This window comes from Stegostoma tigrinum, chromosome 45 (assembly GCF_030684315.1).
Source record: "Stegostoma tigrinum isolate sSteTig4 chromosome 45, sSteTig4.hap1, whole genome shotgun sequence".
Classification (NCBI taxonomy): Eukaryota; Metazoa; Chordata; class Chondrichthyes; order Orectolobiformes; family Stegostomatidae; genus Stegostoma; species Stegostoma tigrinum.
The window spans coordinates 2,997,409-3,009,608 of NC_081398.1; the positions used below are offsets into that span (position 1 = coordinate 2,997,409).

The 12,200-nt window shown below is 42.7% G+C and overlaps 1 protein-coding gene across 3 annotated transcripts in view; it reads right to left on the reverse strand.

The window, feature by feature from the left end:
* The window catches only part of ache (acetylcholinesterase), a 52,989-nt gene that overhangs the window by 18,039 nt on the left and 22,750 nt on the right, over nucleotides 1–12,200 (reverse strand). For 2 of the 3 annotated variants that reach the window (XM_048524219.2, XM_048524220.2), the window contains exons 2-3: nucleotides 10,663–10,747; nucleotides 663–2,187 (exon numbers count right to left, since the gene is read on the reverse strand). In XM_048524219.2, the coding sequence (XP_048380176.2) occupies nucleotides 663–2,167 (1,505 nt within the window). In that variant the 5' untranslated portion in view covers nucleotides 2,168–2,187; nucleotides 10,663–10,747. The remainder of the gene's footprint in view (nucleotides 1–662; nucleotides 2,188–10,662; nucleotides 10,748–12,200) is intronic. The other variant, XM_059642532.1, reaches the window with a different exon arrangement.

Here is a 12,200-nt window from a genome sequence, read left to right on the forward strand (position 1 = left end):
TCTGTGTAAAACTCATTTCACCCTTATACTTGGTAAAGTGCAAATTTGTCTTGTGTTGACCTGAGCTTATTTCCCCACTGCATTTGATGATTATGTTATGGGGCTGGTAATCTAGAGGTCTGGAAAAATAAACTGGAGGACAGGAGTGTGCCCTAGTTTTGAGAATTCTGATTCAGTTCTTTTATGGCTGAGGCTCAGTGGATGACGCCCTTGCCTTCATATCAGAAAGCTATTGGCTCACATTTCACTGCAGAAGCACATAGTACAGCCTGAAACTCCAACAGTACAGTACAGTGCAGTGCAGAGTGCCATCAGTGACACTGCTCCGTCTTTGGGATGAGGTATTAAATTGATATGTCTGCCCACTCAGGCGATTGCAAAAGATCTCTCAGCACTGTTTAGAATTGCCTGGCTTAGTATTCATCCTTCAACCAATATTGTTAGAACAAAGTCCCTAGTCATTTATTGAACTCCTGTTTTGTAGCAGCCTGCCACGCACAAAATTGAACCTCTGTACTTCCTACAATACAACATATGACTTCAAAAAGTCCTTTGTTGATTATAAAGTGCTTTGACGTGTCCCAAAGTCATGAAAACAGAAGAGAAATACAGGAAAGGAAAAAGACTTTTCCTTTTGTGGATTCATCCAGTTTTGTTCTTACCCAGTTCTTGCAAACGTTGACCAGTAGTGCATTATCTTTCTGCTCAACATCTCCTCCTCCTCTGTGTAGTTTAGATGGCGGTCTAGAGGTAGCCCAAAGACAAATTCAATTTCATAGCCATGGATGACTCCCATCCACTCTGGCCAAACCAAATTGGAGGCTCGATGATTGAAGAAGTACATGTAGATGCTATTACCAAATTCCGAGTACTTGTAGGCAAAGTGCATTAAAGGGCAGATGACATTATGGTCTCCGACAATGTCATCCATTGCATCTCTGTTCTTTATACCATTATGCTCATCCATCCAGTCCGTGTACTGAAGGGCAACAGCTTCCAGCCCCAACTCACTTGCGTGAGGGACACTTAACTTGACCCCTGCCATGAAGTCTTCGCGAGTAATAATGCTCTCTGAGTCCTTACTGAAGCCTGGGGCTCCATATAGGAGGAAGTAGGTACCTTCATCCTTGTTGACCCCTAACAAGACCTGAGTTTTCTTGAAATTACCCGAGTTCAGCATGGACTCCAGGGAATCTGGGAAGAAGTCCCCATCAATGATTGGAACAAATGAAAACCTGAAGACGCTATTGTACGGGAGGACAGACCACTCCTTGTCAATGAGTTCTTGAGGCTCTTTTGTCCGAAGGCAATCAATTAACTCTTCATCGCTGTTGATGTTGCAGTTCAGGAGTCTTCCTAATTCAACTGCCCTCCTGCGACCCTCAGCTACAGAAACAGTTGCCCATGGACAATTTGGTGAGCCACTTTGTAGGACAGCCCTTTTGAAGAGGTCTCTGCTCCCCGGGGAGAGGAGATGCATGCCAACAGAAGCTCCGCCAGCACTTTCTCCGAAAATAGTCACCATCTTTGGATTTCCACCAAAGAACTGGATGTTCTCCTGCACCCATTGCAATGCCAGCCTCTGGTCCAGAAGCCCAACATTTCCTGGTGCCTCTTGGTATCCATGGAGAGCGAGAAAACCAAAAGCACCAACCCTGTAGTTCATGGAGACCACTATCACCTGTTCAGTGTGAGCAAGATACTTCCCATTGTAGACATCCAATGTTGAAGCTCCACTGTAGAAACCGCCTCCATAGACCCACGCCATGACAGTAGCATTTCTTGGCCTAGGGGACGGGACCCACACATTGAGGTACAAGCAGTCCTCACTCATCTCTTTATTAGGGTTCCACATCTCTGAGCCAGGAAATCCAGGAAACTGAGTGTCAACGTATTGCTGACAGATCTTGGGATAAGAGGAAGCGTTCCAGATCCCTGACCATGGTGTCTTGGCCTCAGGCTTTTTGAATCGTAAATTCCCAATTGGAGGTTCGGCGTATGGTATCCCAAGGAAAGCGCTGAGGTAGCTGGACAGAACTGGCATTCTTGTTCCCATCACCTTCCCCAGCTTAGTGCTGACCAGAAGTTCTGAGTGATGCTGCTGCGATAGGCAAAGGGCTATCAAAAGCTGAAGCAGGCCAAGCGGACAGACAACAAGAAACTTCATCTTTTCTCGTTGCAACAGAACTGAAAGGAAAATAAGGAGAAAGAAAGAGAAATAACATTATTTCCTAACTGTTTGATCCTCATACTACTACAACCTACATACAGAGGAACTTTAATGCAGTAGAAGTCCTGAAGTATTTCACAGGAGTGATTGTCAGACACAGTCTGATATTAGGACAGGAGATTAAAGGTTTGGTAAAAAGGACAAGATAGAAGTAAAGACAATTATGGAGCAAAGTCCAGAATTGAATTTTGAAGGTATGGTTGCCAACAATGGGGCAAAGTGGGAGTTGGAATGTGCAAGAATCCAGAATTGAAGTAGTGCAGTTTTTTTTAAAAAATGATGAATCCTTCTTTTTGTAAGCCTTCTTTGAACAGAAAGCCACCATTCTGTGGAAAAGGCAACATTGTAATATTCAGGGATACAGAGATTTCCTGCAGCAGGGGCAAGGTTTTTGAGAAATCACACAGGATAGACCAGGGAGTTACGGGGGTGACAGTTAGAGAGACAGCAGACAGCCTGTTAAGTGCTGATTTTTAGCAGCCATGCAAGAAAGGAGTCATGCAGTTGGATGACTTTGTGCTGTCAGATAAACACAGAAATTAGAAAGTGACTCATTGTTTGGGCGAGCAGTTCGGAAGAGGCCTGTGGACATTAATACGTCATTGCAGCTCAAAGAGTGGATCTTGAAAAACCAATAAGCGGTATTTGTTTAATGCAATCGAGTAAGATTAGACCTCAGGGAGATGTCCTAGACTGTAGTGATTGGAATCGAAAGGGAGTGTAGACCCAGGACAGGACAGCTGTTGAGGTACTCCATGACAGAATAGCTGTAGCAAGGCAGTTTCACAGCCAGAACAGAAAAGTAAAGAAATATAATTCCTTATTTGATGATACTGTGAAATTAATGTTATGAAGTTGGTTTGGGGGTGGGGAGATGTCCATGTTATTGTCTCAATTACATACGCTGTTTGATGTGCACTATGGATTGTTCAATCACTGTAGCTCCCCACATTGACCACACACTTAGTCTGGCTGTTAGAAATTAGTTATTTGTGTATTGGAGATTATATTACTGTTGTATCTTGTATCGCAAAGGGAAGGTAGTGAGGAGATGCTGAAAATCTGGGCACTAAAAACAAGGGGAGTTCTATTTAACTTTTTTAGAAACAAGTTTTCCTTCACTAATTAGAAAGATATTGAAGAAAAAGCTACATTTTTTCCTGGGTGTGGGGGGAGCAATTGGACATGGTAGTTGGGAGAGGAGGTGAGAGTCATCCAATGCAATCATCAAAAACACATTTGGTAATCCTAGTTCTTATAAAAAAACTCCATGGACCAGATGATCAAAACTTTGGTCAAGGAGATAGTTTCCTAGCACTGACTGAAAGGAAGTGAATTGGACAGCCCTGGGACACAGGCAGATGAAGGCACAATTTCTAATACTGGGGCAAAGCGGAGTTAAGGATTATCAGGTCAGCCATGCTCTCTTTGAAGGGCAGAGCAGATTTGATGGGCTGAATGGCCCACATCTACTTCTGCAGCTTCTGGCCTTATTTAAAGTTATTTAAAGTCAAGACCAAAATTGGAGGAAAGCAGAGGTCTCAATGGGTTATAAGCCTGGAGGGGATTGCAGAGATGAGTGTGACCGTGGCAGAATTTGAAAACAAGGACAAAAATTCAAAAATTGAGCAGTTGCAGGACCAGGAGCCAACCCAGGTTCACGAGTGGAAGGGTGATGGAGACTCATGTGAGTCCAGTTACAGGCAGAAGAGTTTTAGACAAGCCTGGGTTTGTGAAGGTTAGATACCTCTTAGAGATCAAAGAATCCTACCAATTGCAGGACCAATTCCAGATTGCTGTAAGAGCTCTATATCACTGTACAAATGGACTTTTCCCACTCCTGCACCATACTCATCCAGGTGTGACTTTGCGTGGACAACAAATGAGATAGTTCAAAGCAAGTCTGGTATCCATTGTCTTCCTCAAAAGTGTCAATCTCAGCTGGTGTCACCTTTTGATCTGCAAAGACCACCTCCTAAGGGTCTTGACCAGCTCCTGGTGGTCATGGACCAAGTCCAAACTCAGCTCTAGACATCACAGACCACCCCTCCAACAATACTAAGCTTTTGGCTCTCTGTACACCAAGTCTCCTCAAATTGATTCCATCACAATCCAGCTGTCCTGAGCGAACTGTGAACTGAGAAGATGGCACAGTGTGAGTTGCAAGCAGGGTCAGTCCATCAGTTCCTGAATAGCAGGAAAGGCCAAGCAGGCTGGCACCCCGTTCTCCAGAAAGGCAAAGACAATAATACATCCTGGTTAGAAGGAAAGATTCTAAGTGAAGGATGAACTAACCATACTAACTAAGGAGGTTAAGGAGAGTATTAAATCAAAAGAAGAAAATATTTATAGATAGGCCGAAGTCAGTGGTAGCCCTGAAGGCTGAGATAAATTCAGAATCCAACAAAGGAGAACTAAAATGATAATAAAGAGAGAAAGTAAACTATGAGACAAACTGGTGAGAAATATTAAAAAAAACTCGACATTCAGGGCTTCTTTCAATATATGAAAAGGAACACAGGGGTCAAATGAAACTAGGCCTCTTAGAAAATGAATGTTTTGGGGACCAAGGAAGTGGCAGAGGATTTAAACGGATACTATGCATTTGTCTTTATGGTGAAAGATACTTTGAACATCCCATTAATGCTAAAAAGTATTGGGTAGGAAGTAGGTACCACTATCATCACTATCAAAGTAGTTTTAAACAAATGGGGCTGAAGTTAGGTTCGTGCCTGATAGTTTGCATCCTAGGATCCTAAAAGAGGTAGTTGCAGAAATATTGGAAGCATTGGTTATAACTTTCCAAAAATCCTTGGATTCTTGAGGAAATACCAGAGGTCTGAAAAACTGCTAATGCGACACCGCTATTCAAAAGGGGAGGGAGGCAAAAGGTGAGTACCTATAAGCCGAATAGCCTAAAATCGATTGTTGGAAAAGTACTGGAATCAAGCGTTAAGGAATTAATAGCAGAACATTTGGAAAATCATAATCTAATTTAATCATAATCATAATCTGGCTTGCTGAAAGAAGACAGAGGATGGTAGTTGATGGGAAATGTTCATCCTGGAGACCAGTTACTAGTGGTGTGCCGCAAGGGTCGGTGTTGGGTCCACTGCTGTTTGTCATTTTTATAAATGACCTGGATGAGGGCTTAGAAGGATGGGTTAGTAAATTTGCAGACGATACCAAGGTCGGTGGAGTTGTGGATAGTGACGAAGGATGCTGTAGGTTGCAGAGAGACATAGATAAGCTGCAGAGATGGGCTGAGAGGTGGCAAATGGAGTTTAATGCAGACAAGTGTGAGGTGATGCACTTTGGTAGGAGTAATCGGAAGGCAAAGTACTGGGCTAATGGTAAGATTCTTAGTAGTGTAGATGAGCAGAGAGATCTCGGTGTCCTTGTACACAGATCCTTGAAAGTTGCCACCCTGGTTGACAGGGCTGTTAAGAAGGCATACAGTGTTTTAGCTTTTATTAATAGACGGATCGAGTTCCGGAACCATGAGGTTATGCTGCAGCTGTACAAAACTCTGGTGTGGCCGCACTTGGAGTATTGCGTACAGTTCTGGTCACCGCATTATAAGAAGGATGTGGAAGCTTTGGAAAGGGTGCAGAGGAGATTTACTAGGATGTTGCCTGGTATGGAGGGAAGGTCTTACGAGGAAAGGTTGACGGACTTGAGGTTGTTTTCGTTAGAGAGAAGAAGGTTGAGAGGTGACTTAATTGAAACATATAAACTAATCAGAGGGTTAGATAGGGTGGATAGGGAGAGCCTTTTTCCTAGGATGGTGATGGCGAGCATGAGGGGGCATAGCTTTAAATTGAGGGGTGAAAGATATAGGACAGATGTCAGAGGTAGTTTCTTTACTCAGAGAGTAGTAAGGGAATGGAACGCTTTGCCTGCAACAGTAATAGATTCGCCAACTTTAGATACATTTAAGTCGTCATTGGATAAGCATATGGACGTACATGGAATAGTGTAGGTTAGATGGGCTTGAGATTGGTATGACAGGTCGGCACAACATCGAGGGCTGAAGGGCCTGTACTGTGCTGTAATGTTCTATGTTCTATGTTCTAATTAAGCAGGGTCAGTATGGTTTCATGAAGGGGAAATCATTCCTAGCTAATTTATTAAAGCTCTTTGAGGAAGTCTCAACCAAAGTGGATGTTTTGTATTTGGACGTCTAGAAGCCATTCGACAAGGTACCTCACAAAGAAGATTATGCCATAACATAACAGCCACTGTGTTAGACGTGATATATTAACACAATTAGAGAATTGGCTCATGGATAGGAAAAAGCATGTGGGGATGAGGGGTTCTTTTTCGGGTTGAAGACCTGTGACCAGTGGGATTCCGCAAGAATCCGTGCTGGGTCCATAACTGTTTATAATATTCATAAATGACTTGGATAATTGCTCTAAATATCAAATATCCAAATTTGCTGATGATATAAAATTGGGCAGTATTGTAGGCAGCGTTGGTGGCATAGGATATGGATAGTTTCGGTGAATGGGCAAAGTTGTGGCAGATGGATTTTAATATAAGCAAGTATGAGGTTATGTTTTGGACTAGAAAAGGGTAGATCAGGGCATTTATTTAGAAAGCAGAAAGTTAAGTGCAGTGGATGTCCAACAAGACTTGTGGGTTCAAAGAAACATAGAAAATAGGTGCAGGAGTAGGCCATTTGGCCGTTCGACCTATCTAACCATTTAATATGATCATGGCTAATCATGCAATCTCAGTATCCCATTCCTGCCCTCTCTCCAGATCCCTTTAGCTCCATGGGCCACGTCCAGCTCCCTCTTGAATACATCTAATGAAACAGCCCCATAGCTTCCTATGGGAGAGAATTTCAGAGCTTCACAACTCTGAGTGAAGAGGTTCTTCCTCACCTCAGTCCTGAATGGCTTACCCCTTATTCTTAGACTGCGAACCCTAGTTCTGGACTTCCCCAACATCAGGAATATTCTTCCTGCATCTAAACTATCCAGTCCCTTCAGAATTTTATATATGTCCATGAGATTCCAAACCCCTTCCCCCATTCTTCTAAATTTCAGCAAATATAAGCCCAGTTGATCCAGTGTCTCCCCATATGACAGTTCAGCCATCCCGGGAATCAGTCTGGTGAGCCGTCGCCGGACTCTCTCAAGAGCAAGGTTATCCTACCTCAGACTGCACACAATACTCAGGGTGTGGCCTCACCAAGGCCCTGTATAACTGCAGCAAGACATCCTTACTCCGATACTCAAATTCTCTCGCTATGAAGGCCAGCTTTCCTCACTGCCTGCTGCAACTGCATGCCAACCTTCAGTGACTGTTCCACCACGGCACTCAGGTCTCACTGCACCTCCCCTTTTGCTAAACTGCCACCATTAGATAATATTCTGCCTTCCTGCTTTTTGACCATAGTGGATAACCTCACATTTATCCACATTATGTCATATTTGCCCACTCAGCCAGTCTGTTCAAGTCACCCTGCAGTCTCTTAGCATCTTCCTCACAGTATGCACTGCCACCAAGCTTAGAGTCATCTGAAAATTTGGAGATATTGCCTTCAGTTCCTTCTTCCAAATCATTATTGTATGTTGTGAACAGCTGAAGTCCCAGCACCGAACATTGTGGAACCCAACTAGTCACTGCATGCCATTCTGAAAAGGACCCATTTATTGCAAATCTGTTTCCTGTCTGCCGACCAGCCTCTATCCATATCAATGCATTACCTCTGATACCATCAGTTTTAATTTTGCTTACTAATCTCATGTGGAACCTTGACAAAAACATTTTGAAAGTCCAGATACACATCATCTACTGATTCGCCATTGACTACTCTACTGGTCACATCCTCAAAAATTTCCAGAAGATTTGTCAAGCATTATGCTGACTAGGACCAATTCTGACACCCCTTTCCAAATGGTCAGTTATTTCACCCTTTCAGGTGCACAGCTCTTTAAAATGCCACAGACAGGTGCAGAAAACAGTCAAGAAGGCTAATGCTCTTCCATGTCTAAAGGGCTAGATGTACGGATGCAGATGTTATGTTGCAGTTATGCAAAGCCCTCGTTAGATCCCACTTAAAGTACTACGAGCAGATCTGGGCACAGCACCATAGGAAGGATATTTTGGCCCTACAGGGAGTTCAACACAGGTTTGCAAGGATGTTACTTGGACGTCAGGGGTTTCATTACAAGGAAAGATTGGATAAATTAGGCCTTTACTCTCTAAAATTTAGAGGGTTATGGGTCATTTAATTGAGGTGTTCAGGGTATTAACAGGGAAAGACAGGGCAGATTGAGATAAATTATTTACTGGTTGAAGATTCTAGAACCGGGGACATTGTCTAAATATTAAGGCCAGGCCATTCAGGAGAGATGTTAGAAAGCACTTCAAGGAACAGAGGACGTTTGGAACGATCTTCCTCAAATGATGGTTGATGCTCAATCAATTGTTAAATTCTGAGACAGCCAGATTTTTATTACGCAGTGGCATCAAGATTATGGCCCCAATGCAGGCAAATGGACTTAGGCCACTGATCAGCCATGATCTTACCGAATGGCACAGCAGGATCAAGGGGCTGAATGGCCTACTCCTGTTCCTATACTCCTAATCAGAAAGGCTAATGGAATGTTGGGCCTTATTTCAATGGTATTGGAGTATAAGATAGGGAAGTCTTACGGCAACTGTACAAAGAGCTGGTGAGACTAAATCTGGAGTATTGTGAGCAGTTTTGTCTCCAGGAAAAATATCATTTTATTGGAGGTAGTTCAAAGAAGGTTCACTAGAATGATCCCTTGCATGGACGGAGTGTCTTATGAGCAAAGGCTAAGCAGATGATCTAATTGGAAGAGATTGGATTCTTAAGTTGCTTGACAGGGTCAATGGTAAGAGGGTGTTTCCCCTCGTGGTTGAGTCCAGGTCCAGAGGGTATAGTCTTAGCAAACTCCACTCACCTGCCTTTCATTCCATATCTTCTTGATGGCCCCACCTGACAAAATGGTGACAAGGTCCTAGCAGGCCAGTCAGATAGTCAGGTAGCAGGGGGGCTGGGGTGAGTGGGGGCTGGGTTGGAGGGAGGTGGACCCAAGTCTGAAGTACACCCTGTTCAGTAAGAAACATGACAAGTTTTGATTGCTGTTTCGTGAACCTTACACAAGCATCTCTGTGACGCAGCCAGTAAATCCATTGCACTGCATATGCCAACCCAGGTTCAAAGCTGATCAAAGACCTGGGTGAGGATAAGCCTGACTGCTGCAGTGAGATGAAAACGTTGGTGCTTATTGTGTCTTTTTTTCCCACAACTGAATGAATGAGATAAGATGGAGAAACAGAAATTGCTGGAGAAACTCAGCAGGTCTGGGACAGTGACCCTCACTATCTCAAAAGTTAATTCAACTTTCTCTCCATAGATACAGCGAGACTTGCGGAATGCTTGTATACACTTGAGTTGAGGAGGATGCGAGGGGATCTGATTGAGACGTATAAGATAATTAAAGGATTGGATTCTCTGGAGGCAGGAAGCATGTTTCCGCTGATGGGTGAGTCCAGAACCAGAGGACACAGTTTAAAAATAAGGGGTAGGCCATTTAGAACAGAGTTGAGGAGAAACTCCTTCACCCAGAGAGAGATGGATATATGGAATGCTCTGCCCCAGAAGTCAGTGGAGGCCAACTCTCCAGATACTTTCAAGAAAGAGATGGATAGAGCTCTTAAAGATAGTGGAATCAAGGATTATGGGGATAAGGCAGGAACAGGATACTGATTGTGGATGATCAGTCAGGATCATAATGAATGGTGGTGCTGGCTGGAAGGGCCGAATGGCCTACTCCTGCACCTATTGTCTATTGTCTATTGCTTGCAGCAATTCCTGTTTCCTTTTTAAATCTCTAGCAGTTCTTTGTTTTATTTTAAAATCACATTTTACAGAACTCTGAGTACTTTCCAGCTGGTTAATATATTAAGTATGGATTCCATTTAAGCGGTATCAGAAACAGAGAACTCTGAAGAGATGCAGAAGATTGGGCAGCATCTGGGAACAGAATTAATGTTTTGAGTCCAACTCTGCTTCGGAACTGAAAGGGAGCTGCCTTTTAATCATGCTGTTGACAAAGTGGGAGGAGGAATCTCTTGGTTTTATTCTCTCAGAAAATTTCCTGGATCTCTTTTTCTTTCATTCCACTTTAGGCTGCCAACTTTTTGTTTATTTTTAGAGTGTTGCAGGCTTGGACTAAGTTGCCGAGGTAGAGATACCTTAGTTTTTAAATTCTGCAATAGCTGAACTTGTCACCGGTGGTGTTCTGAATTGTAAATAATGAAAATTGGCAGGTTTCCAATAGCACCAGCAGCCTCATTACCGATGAGCCCCTAGCTATCATTAGTCGAGTTGTGCACTCGGCATCCTACAGAAGTCTACACCCTGAAATTGGCAATAAAGTTACCTGAAAGTATGTTGGAAGTAGATTCGATGACAGCCTCCAAAAGGGCATCGAATGTATACTTGGAAAGGAAGAATAATTTGCAGAGCTGTGAAAAGAGTAGTGAAGTTAGATTTATTGAATAGGTCATTCAAGTGGCATTGACAGGAAAGATCAAACAGTGGGTTATAAGATCTTATATAATTGCACACAGACATGTATATTTTACCCAATCTACATATACCTGTTTCATGTGTAGTTAATTATATGTAGAAATTACCCTATTTTTGCACATAAAACATATTATTCATTGATTCAAATATTAAAACTAGAAATGATTTACTTTTGACAATCGTGTTTAATTGATTTGATTGAGTTTTTAAAACAAACAAATGCGGATGTTGGAGATCTGAAACGAAAACAGAAACAGTTGGTGAAACTCGGCAGAACTGGCAGTATCTGTGGGGAGAAAGCAGAGTTAATGTTTTGGCCCAGTAACTTGAAATGTTAATTCTGATTTCTTCCTGTAGATGCTGCCAGATCTGCGAGTCTCATCAGCTCTTTCTGTTTATGATTGAGTTTTTAAGATGGGTAACAATGAGGGTTGATGTGATCTGCATGGATTTGCAAAAGATGTTTGATAAAGTGCCAGATCATAGACATATAATCAAATTAGCAGCCCCTTGGAATAAAAGGGACAAAGGTTGCATGAATCCCAAGTTGGCTGAGCAACAAGTAGTACAGCAGTGGGCACTGGTTGTCTGTCAGGCTGGAGGATTGTATATACAGGGATTTCCCAGGCAGTGTCATTAGGACCCACTGTTTTTCCTGATTTATATCAATGCTCCAGACTTGTATATACAGGGTGGAGTTTCAACATTTGCATTTGACATAAAATATGGAAGTATTGCGAACTCTGAGAAGTGATAGATTTCAGGAAGGCACAGGATGATGGGCTGGGCAAAGCTGACAGCAGGTTAAATTTAATTCTGAGAAGTTTGAAGTGATACATTTTGGTAAGAAGTATGAAGAAGGGCAATTTAAAATAATGGATACAATTCGAAAGGGGCTGCAGGAGAAGACAGCCCTAAACAAAAATCATTGAAGTGAACAGCTTAGGTTGAGAAAGTGGATAATTAGACAATCAACTCTGTTTCTGTCTCCTCAGATCCACCAGACCCACTGAGTTTCCCCAGCACTTTGTTTTCAGAGTAATCTACTTAGTTGTCTGAAACCATGATGGAGAAAGTTCTGAGCTACATTCTCAAAATAATTAAGAATGGGCAACAAATTCAAGAAGATTAATGAACGTCTGATAGTGGGTGATGTAAAGCACTGTCCTGTGTGTGACGTCATGGTGAAATAACTGGCCTGTCAGTAACCATCCTTCCACTTATGAGGAAAGTTTCCAACAGCATCCATAGCATGGCTTATGGAAATAGCTCAGGATAAACGTGTCTTCGGAAAAGCTGACGTGAATTGTTTCCAGGACTTGTCAAGTTGGCATGCATGAATACTATGTGACACCAGAAATGGACAGCCAGTTGCTCGGCTTGTAATGG